General features: G+C 35.8%; 1 protein-coding gene across 6 annotated transcripts in view; it reads left to right on the top strand.

Moving 5' to 3' along the window:
• Positions 1 to 12,218, top strand: part of BRAF (B-Raf proto-oncogene, serine/threonine kinase) — a 153,744-nt gene extending 141,526 nt beyond the window's left edge. For 5 of the 6 annotated variants that reach the window (XM_065884234.1, XM_065884232.1, XM_065884231.1 and 2 more), the window contains 3 exons: positions 2,452 to 2,586; positions 6,056 to 6,209; positions 12,162 to 12,184. In XM_065884234.1, coding sequence (XP_065740306.1) covers positions 2,452 to 2,586; positions 6,056 to 6,209; positions 12,162 to 12,184 — 312 coding nt within the window. Of the gene's footprint in view, positions 1 to 2,451; positions 2,587 to 6,055; positions 6,210 to 12,161 lie in introns of all 6 variants that reach the window. The other variant, XM_065884233.1, reaches the window with a different exon arrangement.
• The last annotated feature ends 403 nt before the right edge of the window (positions 12,219 to 12,621 follow it).

Raw genomic sequence — 12,621 nt, 5'->3', positions numbered from 1 at the left:
GGCTTCCCTGGTGGCGCAGTGGTTGGGAGTCCGCCTGCCGATGCAGGGGACGCGGGTTCGTGCCCCTGTCTGGGAGGATCATGCGTGCCGCGGAGCGGCTGGGCCCGTGAGCCATGGCCGCTGAGCCTGCACGTCCGGAGCCTGTGCTCCGCGGCGGAAGAGGCCGCGGCAGTGGGAGGCCCGCGTACCGCAAAATAAATAAAAATAAAAAACCTCCTCATTAGTTTTTGGAATTTTACATGGCTCTTTTTTTGTCTCTAAATTATTTGTATCCTACTTCCTCCACAGAATTTTTTCCCTAATGTAATGTATTTGTGTGCTCTAAACCCTTTTATTGCTCATTCAAATTATATCTCTGCAACAAAAAAATGTGCTTAAATTTAGAACTAAAAAAATTTTTCCCAGTGACTTTAGGCTGTTAACTTTTTAAATTCCAAATTATGCTATTAATAATTATTAAATATATAACTGATGAAAATAACATGAGTTGATATAAAGAAACAGGTAAAATTTTATTGGAAATGTGTTTCTTAATGAGCAACATGGGGCTTTTGTTTTCTCTTCAGTCATTTATTTGTGAAAAATATGACCTTTGCTAGAATAAGCTGGGACTTAGCGACCTTCCTTCTAGTTTTATTTTTAAAGAAGTAAGTGCTGAGGAATATTGTTCAAGTAAATAAGAATATGGGAAAGTCAGGAGTTTTGTTATAACCACCTTCAGGTTCAGTAATTCATTAAGTCTTATAGAACTCACTGAAAGTTGTTAATACTCACGTTATGGTTTATTAAAGCAAAAGGATACAGATTAAAATCAGCCAAGGAAAGAGGCACATAGGGCAGAATTCAGGAGAGTTTCACACATGGAACTTCCAGTTGTCCTCTTCCCGTGGAATTGTGGCCAGCACTCCATTCTCCTGGCAGTCATGTGTGACAATGTGCAGGAAGTGTTGCCAACCAGGGAAATTCACTGGAGCCTTGAGTTACTGTTGGGCCTCAGTCACGTAGATAACAATTGACCACCTCTGTTGTTGACCTTAGTTTTTAGCCTCTACAGAGGTCAAGCTGATACTATATAACTTAAAGCCCCCTCTGTAGAATCACATTGATAGCATAGACTATCTGACGTGACCTTAGACTCCCAGATAAACAAAGGCACTCTGAACAGGCAGGACATTCCAAGGGCTTAGGGATTACCTCCCAGGAGCCAAAGGCAAAGGCCAGCCCTCTCTTTGGGCAAGATTAGTTCTTTACCATAACCATATCACTGCTTATCTGAACTCATTTCTATAGCATACCAAAAATTATATAATAACTTGTCATTTAAAATTATTTCAACAATCAGCTGACAATTCAGTTAATTTTGCTGAAAGCAAAGAATTGGAAACCAACTGTCTTGCAAAGGGATTTGCTACCCATTCATTAGAGTCCAGTTAGACCAATATTTGGAAGCGTCCCTTTGGTACCCTCAGCCGTGTTACACCCTGACGCAGTGTGCACGGTAGTTAAATTCCATATAGGTAAAAGGTGTGCCTTTTGTGAAGTGGGAGAAGGGCAGTTGTGACAGAGGAGATGGAAACGAGGTTAAACTTTACACCTTCACTTTAGTGGTGCTTGGGCAAATCATCTTATAGTTAAATAAGGGTTATTACAGCACCAAACAAGAAATAACATAAAATAGCATATCAGACTTGACTGTTCCTAAAATTTATCAGTTCTACCCTGTAACCTGGGATCTCTGACTGGCTCTTTCCACCTTAGCGTCTAGTCTGTCCCTATTGAACCTGTTTCCTGTAAGATCAAAACCCCTCTCTCTTCCGTGACACCTAAGACTGCTAACATCTGTCTCTGCCCACTTTCAAAAGAACCACAAGTCAGAAAACTAGAAACGTAAGAAATCAGAAAAATTATAAATCTCTGTACCCAGGGAAGACAAGGCTTTTTACTTTATTAAACATAAGATTTTAGTTCCCAGTAGCTTTACCTTCCCTCTGGAGGAGGCTCTGGTTCTCAGACTTATATAACTAAATGCCCCATTAGAGTTTCCTCAACAAAAGAATTTAAAATTCAGATGCAAAAACAACTGTTAAAAAGGTTAACTATTTTGGTTGAGTAGAAGAGGCCCGATCTGTGTTTCAGAATGATTACTATCAGTGGGAAAATGGATTGGATAAGGATAGACTGGAAGCATGCGGAGCAGTTAGGAGACCTTTGCAGTAGTCCAGGGGTCATGAAGATTTCACCTTGCAGCACATTAAGTATTGATTCCCCACAGTCTCTGGTATATAGGAATCAGAATACTAGTAGCATTGTGTTTTTTAACTTTCTATTGAAGTGTAACGTACATACAGGAAAGTACATGTCATAAGTGCACAGCTTGTTGAATTTTCAATGTTTATATATTTTTCAACTTATTTACAAGGTTATATGATTTGCCTTTTTTTTCCTCCCCAGATAATTTTTATGGTGGGACGAGGATATCTATCTCCAGATCTCAGTAAGGTACGGAGTAACTGTCCAAAAGCCATGAAGAGATTAATGGCAGAGTGCCTAAAAAAGAAAAGAGATGAGAGACCACTCTTTCCCCAAGTAAGAAAAAGCTTTTTGTTACCTAGAAGGACAGACTAATATTCTGATGCAGATTTTTAAGCACTTTTTAGAGCACAGTTTGTATTTTACGGGTTTGGATTCCATGTGATTATGTGCAGACTCCAGATAAGTAAACACATAAAGGTGACTTTATAAAGGTTGAGCAGTGGTACACCTAAAAACTTAGGATCCCAATACAAAATATTCAGAAAGATTTTCCTTTGTCTAGCAGTTCTCAAGCCTTTTGGTCTCAGAACTGTTTTCTACACTTAAAAATTATTGAAGAACCCCAAAGACCTTCTGTTTGTGTAAGTAGTAATGCCCATTTTAGAAATTAATACTTCTTTTAATATTTATTTATAAATTTATTTAAACATAATAAAACCATTACATGTTAAATAATGTTTTATGAAAAATAATTATATTTTCCCAAACAAAAAATATTTAGAAAAAAGTGGCATTGTTTTAGACTTTTCGCAAATCTCTGCAAAAAGAAGATAGCTGGATTCTCTGCTTTGCATTCATTATGTTGCAATATCTTACATTATATAGCCTCTGAAAACTCCACTCACACTTGTAAAATAATGAAAGTACAAAAGGCAAATAATATCTTAGTGCTAGTATAAAAATAGTTTTTCTACAGACTACAGTTTGTGCACTGCTACTTTTATTCTTCTTGATGGTAAAATTAAACAGGTTGCAAGCATCCCTTTAATGTTAGGTTTTTTTGAGGGGCATTTTTACCTGGGACAAAAAGAGAAGGCAACTGTTGGTACTGTCTGCCGTTCTCTGATTCTTGGAAACTTTCCATTGTTTTTTATCTTTTCAAGTTGGAAGGCTAAAGCCCTCAATTTAATAATCTTTCATAAGCCTCATGAACTGGAACTAAGTACCTGAACAGTCTTGGAAAGTTTAGCTGTAGTAGATATTGTAATATAAATTCCGTGTTTTATAATGCCTAGAAAATCACGATAGCGCTGTATAAATCTGTCCCGATGAGTCAGTACAGTTTTCAGGTGGGAAGTGCTGACTCCCATAACTCAGCTACCATGTGGTCCTTTGTGAATGCTATCAGTCCTAGCTCAGTTTCTTAGAAGTCAGTGTTACAGGAATGTGTGAATCTTTTATCCCTATCTAAAGAATTAAAGATAGAATTTTTGCTTTTAACAAGTCTCTCAGGGGCTTGTCCCAGAACAGGGAGGGGAGGCTGAATGGCTGCATGGGTAGTTATACGTTTTACATATTGGAATTCTACGTTACTATTCCTTTGAGGAAGAGTTGGGTTTTTTTAAACCCGGAAGACCACCGGTTTAAGACCATCAAAGTAAACAACCGGTATTGTTGGCCATTGTGAGCAGGACTCTGCACCCTGTTCTCTTTTCACATCCCAGGTGCTAGGGTTTCCTATTTAACGTGGTTGATGTACATTAATAATGCAGATTATATCCTTAGGCTCACTTTTCAAATGGTATTAAAAGGGACAAAATGGTCATATTTCTTAATATAAGTAATATTTTATTCTTTTCATGGTATCAGAAAATGAAATACATATATGAGTATTCCAGATTATTAAAAGCTGCCCCTTTTAAGTATTATTTTTAAATTTTCATTACAGGATGTCTCTTCACACCATACACAAACATAAATTTCAGATGGCTAAAGGTTTATATGTAAAAAACAAAACTATAAAATAACAAAGCATTTTTATAACCTTAAGGTAGGAAAGGCTCTCCTAAGCAAGAGGCAGAATCCAGAAGTTATAAAGGAAAAGGTTAGCAGGTATGACTACATTAAACATTTTAAAATTTCTATATAGTAAAAATAATATTGAAAGAAAAACACTGAGAAAAATAATTGTAGCATGTATAATAAAGAGTGTTTATGCCATACAGAGGACTCCTACAAATCCATAAGTAAAAGGTAATCAAAGGAAAATCAACAAAGAATATGCACTGGTGATTCACAGAAGAAGTACAAATGCGGAATGAACTTAAGCACAGGATGTTAGGAATAATAACATCAGTGATAATCAGTAAAATGCAAAGTCACAGTTGTGAAATACATTTTGATTTTGTCTCTGAGATTGACAGTATCCAACATTGGGTACAATGTTGGGAAGTAAGGAAGGAATGTTGGTAAGAATGTAAATTGGTTTGACCTTTTTTGAAAGGACTTGGTAGACTCCATAAACTTAAAATACATATACCTTTTGCTCTGGTAATTCCACTCCTGAAAATCTATGCTATATGCTACAGAATCTGCCCCCACAGGTATCCAGATAAAGACTGTTAACTGTAACTGGAAAAATTAAAGACATAAAGATCAAGGTATCTCTCTGTAGATGGCTTGGATGTCAGTGAGGGAAAAAGAAAGCAATGCAGAAAAATGTGTACTGTGATACCACTTTAAATGGTGGTGAGGGAGGGGATGGGCTCTGTTTTCATATGTGCATGTTTATGCATAGGAAAGGTCCAGAAGAAAGTATAGACTCTTTAACAGTGGTTACCCCTGGAAGGTAGCATTCATACTTTCCTGTATTATTTGAATTTTTATTTGTGTGTTATGCTTATAATTTTAAAAATTTTGTAACATTGCTTCTTTGCCTTCTTATACTAATCATTCTACAGATTACAGTTTAACTTCAAAAAAATTTTTGGTAGCTGAGAAAAATAATAGTAGTAGTATATAATGTGTATAATACTACTATATAGTATATAATCATAGTAGTAGTAATAATGGCTGCTAAAGTTTTATTGAGTACTTACTATATGCCAGGCATTGTGCCAAGCCTTTTATATGTATGTTTCATGCATTATCATACTGTATGCCTTCAAGAGTCATAACCTGTTTCTTTGTACCTTAAAAATGTGCTGTATTTTCTACATTTTGTGCATTGGTGTCTACTTGTAGAGTTTTCCTATCTTTTCTTTCACTTGTGGGTATTCATCTGTCACTTCTCAGTCCTGTGGCGCTGGCATTCTGGGTCATTGGGGCCCTGTTTTTAATTATGTGTGTGTAAGACATTTCCCATTACTAAATTTCTTTAAAGAATAAGTTGCTCTAATGGTTCTGTTTATGAAGTTATATAGTGCTTTCGTTATTTATGCTCCATCTTCTTCCCAAAAGGGACTTGTGGTCTGTGAGAAATAGGTATATAATTGATTTAAAATTTTTTTTTATTTACTGTTTCAAGGCTGGCAAATGATCTAAAATTATAAAATGTAAAGAAAAGCTAACTATGGGTTACTTTTCCCATTCGGTTTATAGAGAGTAAAGCTGTAATAGTTTGGTAATTTTCTCTTCTTTTTAAGGAAAAGTATCAGTTTCTTTAGTATTTTCCAGGCATTTGAGATAATAGTGAAAACAATGTATTATAAGATTTCATATGCTTTCTTGTAGAGTATGATGGGGCTCTTAAAGATTAACACCACCTAGATTTTCATCATTCTTTCTTTTTTTCTTTTTTTAGATTCTCGCCTCTATTGAGCTGCTGGCCCGCTCATTGCCAAAAATTCACCGCAGTGCATCCGAACCCTCTTTGAATCGGGCTGGCTTCCAAACAGAGGATTTTAGTCTATATGCTTGTGCTTCTCCAAAAACACCCATCCAAGCAGGGGGATATGGTGCGTTTCCTGTCCATTTAACAAACTAAATGAGTGACAGAGTGTAGGACGGTAGGGACAAAGGAAAGTGAACATATGTTTGCTTACATATTTGTTAAATTGAATAGGATATTCTTTTTTTTTTAAGGTGAACAAAAGAACATGTATGTTTTTAAAGACTGGATATAATTGTTTTGCCAATCTAAAATTCATACTTAGCATTAGAGTTTCAACATCGAAGGGTTTTTGAAGTTCTCAGACATTGCTGAAAATTCACAGTACCTTTTCCAGAGGTTTTACTTCCCGTTCCAAGTTTCTTTTGTTTACTTGGTTATTCTAATTATTAAACTTCAGTTAAACTTTCCTCACTCATCTATTGCTGTTAGCTGTCCTGCATCCATTAGGGGCTCCAAGAACAACGCTGCACCTGTGTGTGTGATGGCAGGTGGGAAGCTGACAGTAGGTTAGGCTGTGTTAGTGAAGGTAACCTGAACAGGTCTAATTAGGAGTCACTAAAATTGAATAAGCTTATTTTTATTCTTAATATTTTTTCTTATAACTATTTCTTTTTGTTAATACAGTTTGGAAAATATAGTTGTCCTTTATTCCCTTAGAGCAGTATAAATTATGGGTGCAGGTAACCAGAGATATTGCTGAGTGGCATGTTTGACATGAGTAACATGGTTTAACTTTGGATTTTTAGTTAATATTTCTTTATATATTAAGGATGTCTTACACAATGCAGAGTCGAATTTCCTTACAAATGCATTGCCTCCTCTTCCTTCCAAAAAGTTCCACAGAATTCTGTGAGAACTTGTAGGTTTGTTTTGTTCTTCTTTTAGATAACTGTGGTTGCCAAACAACCAGGTAATGGATTTTTTTTTAATTATTATTATTTTAGGTTATACTCACCTCTCATGATGCATATTAGCAATGACTTATCCGTGTGTCTCTGTCCTCCTTATTATGAATGTATGAATTGGTTTTTTTTATTCCACGGTGTGTGTGTGTTTGTGTGTGTGTGTGTGTGTGTGTGTGTGTGTGTGTGTGTGTAGTACATTTAGCGCTTTCTAATGCTTACACTTTCTTATGTAGAAAATAACTGTAATGTGGCAGTCAGTATATTCTTACTGTGAACCAGAATCTTACCGGGAATCAAAAGTGAAAGAAGCAGCATTGCTGTCATCAAAGAAATCACCGTCTCTACTTCAGAGTCAGCCTAGGGACCAAAGCCAGCCTCTTAAATACATCTTCATTTACTCAGTTTGGAGTTGTGATGATATTAAATATAACTGACAGTTCCAGGGTTATTCAGGGGCACACAGATGGCATTTGCATAAATGCCATCCTTCTTGGAAGCCAATAAAGAAGAAAATCGGGAGGACTTTAGTGATAATTTAGTCTTGTAAGTATCACAAATAAATTTTTGAAATATTTTCTTTATTTGAATAAGTTAGATTTCATCCAGGGAAACCACTCAGTGATAAGTTTGGCATACCTTGTGCCCCCCATTTGGGTATCTTAAGATAAATAATGCCATTCATGTTTTTAGAAATCAATTCATGACTTTGAATGTAGAAAGAGTCGTGAAAAAGAACGTTTATTGTATTTTAAAAAATGAGAATAAGAAAGTCATAAAAGAATGTGACTTATTCAGAAACATCAAAGTGTGTGATTTCTAAATCTTCCAGTGACGCTAAAGATGTGATTATTAGTAACTATTAGATTGGATTTTTTTTATTCACAAATTGAATAGCAAGCATGTAGCTAACAAAGTTTTTACAAATTGACTTGGTCTGTGGAATGCTCAAAGGTTTGGGCATTTTGAGGCACAAGAGTCAAAGGATCTTTTTATTGACAGAGCTCTTTCATAATTCCTCAGCATACTTTCTTCACTTTTATCTTCCTTTCTTTGTTCACTCTCTTTTTTTCCCCCAACACTACCCACACTAAATACTACCCAGCTCCCCACATCTGCATTTGACACTTTTCCTTCCTTTCTTTACCAGTCTCCTTTGCCAGAGGGCATTTGCTAAACTCTTAGAGCTGCTCAGAAAACTCATTATACCAGGGGTCCCCAATCCCTGGGCCGCACAGCAGGAGGTGAGTGGCAGGCAATGGAGCGAAGCTTCATCTGTATTTACAGCTGCTTCCCATCGCTCACATTACCACCTGAGCTCCACCTCCTGTCAGCATTATGGTGAATTGTATAATTATTTCATTATCTATTACAATGTAATAATAATAGAAATAGAGTGCACAATAAACGTAATGTGCTGGAATCATCCTGAAACCATCCCCTGACCCCGTCCGTGGAAAAACTGTCTTCCACGAAACCGGTCCCTGGTGCCAAAAAGGTTGGGGACCACTGCATAGTACCATCCCATTGACATTTGAACATGCCTTCAAAGGACTGCATAGTAATTCTCTTCTTTCCAAATTGGGCCCACTGGAAATGTTATTGGGAGAACATTAAAAATAGAGCAGGTGAAATATATAAATAACATGGATCTGGAGAAGTAGAAAGCATTAGAATGATACATGGTAGTTTCCCTTTCTGTTGCTGTTTGTCTGTTTGATACTGAGTTTTAGATGTATTCTCCAAATAAGAAAAACATTATTTTCCTAACCATATGTAGAGTTAATCTTTTTGACTAAGGAATTGAAACAGAAGGACATTCATTATCTTGCAGCTGACGGCTTCTTTCCTAAAACCTGAAGCCTCAGATATTTTCATTAAAGTTGATATCCTTCTTCAGAAGGCAGCCATTTTATAAAATTTGTTTTACATTTTAAAAGTTTTACCAGTCAGTGATGAGGAATGAGGTTTGTCTTCTTGGTTTTAAGTAGTTTAGGGATCACAGCATTTAACTCAAATACTTCAGGTTTGTTTGTTTTCAGATATTACAGGATTGTACCAACCACTTAAATACTAAACCAGTAGTTAAAGTCATTCTTTCTAAAATAGTGACTATTAACACACTTGCTTATTAAATGGCCTTTCTCTCAAGTAGATCACACTCAATTTAAGGAAATGATCTGCCTTTTTTTTTTTTAAGTGTTATGAAAAGAGTATTTCATGACTAAAACGTTTTGTCAGTTATAGTCTTATTTGAGAATTACTGAACATTTCTATGGTACTTTTTCTTTTACTAAATATTTCATCTCTCCTGTGATCATTTCTCTAAGAATTTTAAGAAGTCCAGTGTGTCTCTGGCAGAATGTTCCTCATCCTTTAGAAACTGCCTGAAAGGTCACCACAAAAAAAGAATGGGACTTATTCTAGTTTCAAATGACTGCCCCCCTACATCTAAGACAGGGATTTATTTACGTACAAAATTACGTGTTAGATTTTTCATAGCATATTTAATCTTTAAGGAATTTTTTATCAAATTATATGTGTAACAGCCACTGAAATACATTTAATTCTAGAATTAAGGGTGATTAGTAATATCTTAAAACTAGTTAATCAAGTCCTTAGCTTTCAAATTAACAAAGCATGATATTTGAGGTGTCTGAAATCTTGGGATCTTCCCAAGTGTTCTTTGCCCTGTTCCTTAATAAAGTCAAATGGAAAATAGAGCTTAGGTTATTCTCAGCCAAAAAGGAGGTTATTTAAAAAGTTTCATTTTGGCCTCTGATTGATTTTTTGGTTAATAATTAAATTATTTTAAAGTCAGAATATCTAGATGTTTCACTTCAAATAACTTCGCACAAGCAGAGTTGGCTCTTACCTCAAATAAAATAGGGTAGGAGTTGGGATAGTAGAGATTTCCTGATATGCAAGGAGGAATAAGCAAGAAAAAAAAATTTTTTTTTTCCAATAGCAGATCCATCTCCTGTTACCCTGTCTTTTCCTTAAATTTTCTGTCATTTCAGGGACATATGTAGAAGGAGTTTTATTTTACTGATCTCTAAACTATGAGTCCTTTTTGTCTTTTTTTTACCCCCCTGGACCTGAAGTCTGATTATGAAAAGAACCACATTCCATTAGAAGCAGTAGACTCTGGTTGCAAGATCTTTAGTGTTTGCTTTATTGGTACTTGATTTGGAGTTTGTTGGCAAGATTTTGTGCTTTGGGGGGTTGTTTTGTGTTTGTATTTTTAAGGCTAATATTTAAGTTTGTAGAGAACACTGTTAAATGAAATGGAGTGTCTAATTGTAATAATGAGTAGGAAACATCTGAAGATTTTTTAAAGTTATTTTTAACATGGTATATAAGATTTGGGCTTAGAGTTTATCATTTTCTGATATTTTCTCACTTAATAGATGAATTCTAGCCATTTTTTATAAAGATTTCTGTTAAGCAAATCCTGTTTTCACATTGGATTCCTTTAAGGAGTTTTAGGTTCTGTTAGATACAGTGACTACTCATAAAAACTGTTGAAAATTGCTTTTAAGAAATGTATTAAAATACTTCTGAAAAAAATAGCAACCATAAAACCATAAGCAAAGGTAATAAGGATGTTTATGTATTTCTAGAGTCTCTGTTAACATAATAGCCTCCTATGATTATGCTCTAAATGTTTTACTCTCCAAGGTCTTAGTAATTTGACTTTTTTTTTCCTTCCAATCAGTGCCAATTTCCCCAGTTCTTTTAGCTTTAAATATGAAGGGTAATAAATGTTTTACCCTTCCTTGATCTTTTGACTCAAAATACCTTGGTTAATTGTTGAAAGGAATCCTTAGATGGAAAGAGATAGTATCGCTGTCTGCAGTCCAATTAGTAGTTGTATTCAGAACAGGAAAGCAAATTATTAATTATTGAAAATCATTTAGGGGGTCTGTTAATTGTTAAGACCTTGGACTTTGGAGTCAGCACCTGGCTTTACATTCCAACTCTGCCATTTTCTGTCTGTGAGATCTCTGGCAAGTTACTCAAAATCCCAGCTTGCTCCTCTGTAAATTAAAGAGAAGTAATAGTACCTGCTTCATAGAGTTACTATGAGGATCAGATGCAGATGTGTATAGTGTTGAGTGAGGCATCTGGTATACTATAATAGACACTCGAGTAGTTGCTAATATTATCAGCATACCATCTGAGGGTTCGGTCAGCCAGTCGTTAGCAATCCATTGTCTGTTGGAACATGCCAGTGTTCTCTAGTACACCAGTTGAAATCGAATAGCAATCAGAAAACAGACAGATTATTCCTCGATTAAACAGTGTATTCATATAAGTGATTGCTTGGATCCTCATCAGAAGCTATGTTACAGAAAAATGATGTTAAGGCTCACTAATTCTGATAGCTGTCAGTTAGCAACCAACCCCCAGAAATTAACTGTGGTGTATTTAATAAGAGGAACCCTAGTTTGAAGTAGAAGCTGTGGACAAAATAGTAGGTGAAAAATAATGGCATGAAGCCCCCAAATTCAGTAAGCTAAAAGAGTGTAGTACCTCAAAGGGTCTTTGTGGTTAAAAAAATTTGTATGCTGAGAATAATGTTCATTGACATGTGCCTATAAGTAATTTTTTGGAAGTTTAAAAGGTGAAATGAACTACAAATGGGAGAGGTCTGAACTTTCTTTCCTTCATTCAAATGTGTGATGTGGACAGATCATTTGACCTGTGAATTTTATCTTTTACAAAATGAGAGTAATTCCTGCTTCTTCCTTCCTAATAGTGGCATTATAATAATGAAAATGAGTTGATAATATAGGTGGAAAGTGTTCTACAAATCAGCCTTACTGTTTTACTGTCAGTTACTGAGAAGTTTTGTTCACTGGAACTGTTTCAGCTTGATTAGAATCATAGCATGTAAAACCCAACTGAGAAATTATCTACAGACTTAATGTCCTATATAAGTTGTCGTCTTTCATGGTTTCAGCCATTTTTGCTTTTAAATTAGTGATGTCGTTGCTAGATTTGTAACATATAGCTAGTCACCTTTCAGTGAGGTTTCCGTGAGGCTTTTCTGTGTCTCTAGGTCATTTGAGATAACTTTTTTAAAATTAGCTCTTGTCCTCCCTCTACAGGAGAATTTGCAGCCTTCAAGTAGCCACACCATCATGACAGCATCTACTCTTATTTAAGTCTTGTGTTCGTACAATTTGTTAACATCAAAACACAGTTCTGTTCCTTAACTCTTTTTAAAGATAAAAATTTTCAATGCATAAGCTGGTGTGGAACAGAATGGAATTTCCCATCCAACAAAAGAGGGAAGAATGTTTTAGGAACTAGAATTCTCTGCTGCCAGTGTTTCTTCTTCAACACAAATACCACGTGCATACAAGTCTGCCCACTCCCAGGAAGAAAGAGGAGACCCTGAGTTCTGACCTTTTGATGGTCAGGCATGATGGAAAGAAACTGCTGCTACAGCTTGGGAGATTTGCTCTGGAAAGTCTGCCAGTCAACTTTGCCCTTCTAACCACCAGATCAATGTGTGGCTGATCATCTGATGGGGCAGTTGCAATCACCAAGCCTCGTTCTCTTTCC

Source organism: Phocoena phocoena, chromosome 9 (genome assembly GCF_963924675.1).
Source record: "Phocoena phocoena chromosome 9, mPhoPho1.1, whole genome shotgun sequence".
In the NCBI taxonomy this organism is placed as follows: Eukaryota; Metazoa; Chordata; class Mammalia; order Artiodactyla; family Phocoenidae; genus Phocoena; species Phocoena phocoena.
The sequence above is the reverse complement of the archived record's forward strand: the minus strand, read 5'-3'. Positions and strand labels throughout refer to the sequence as shown.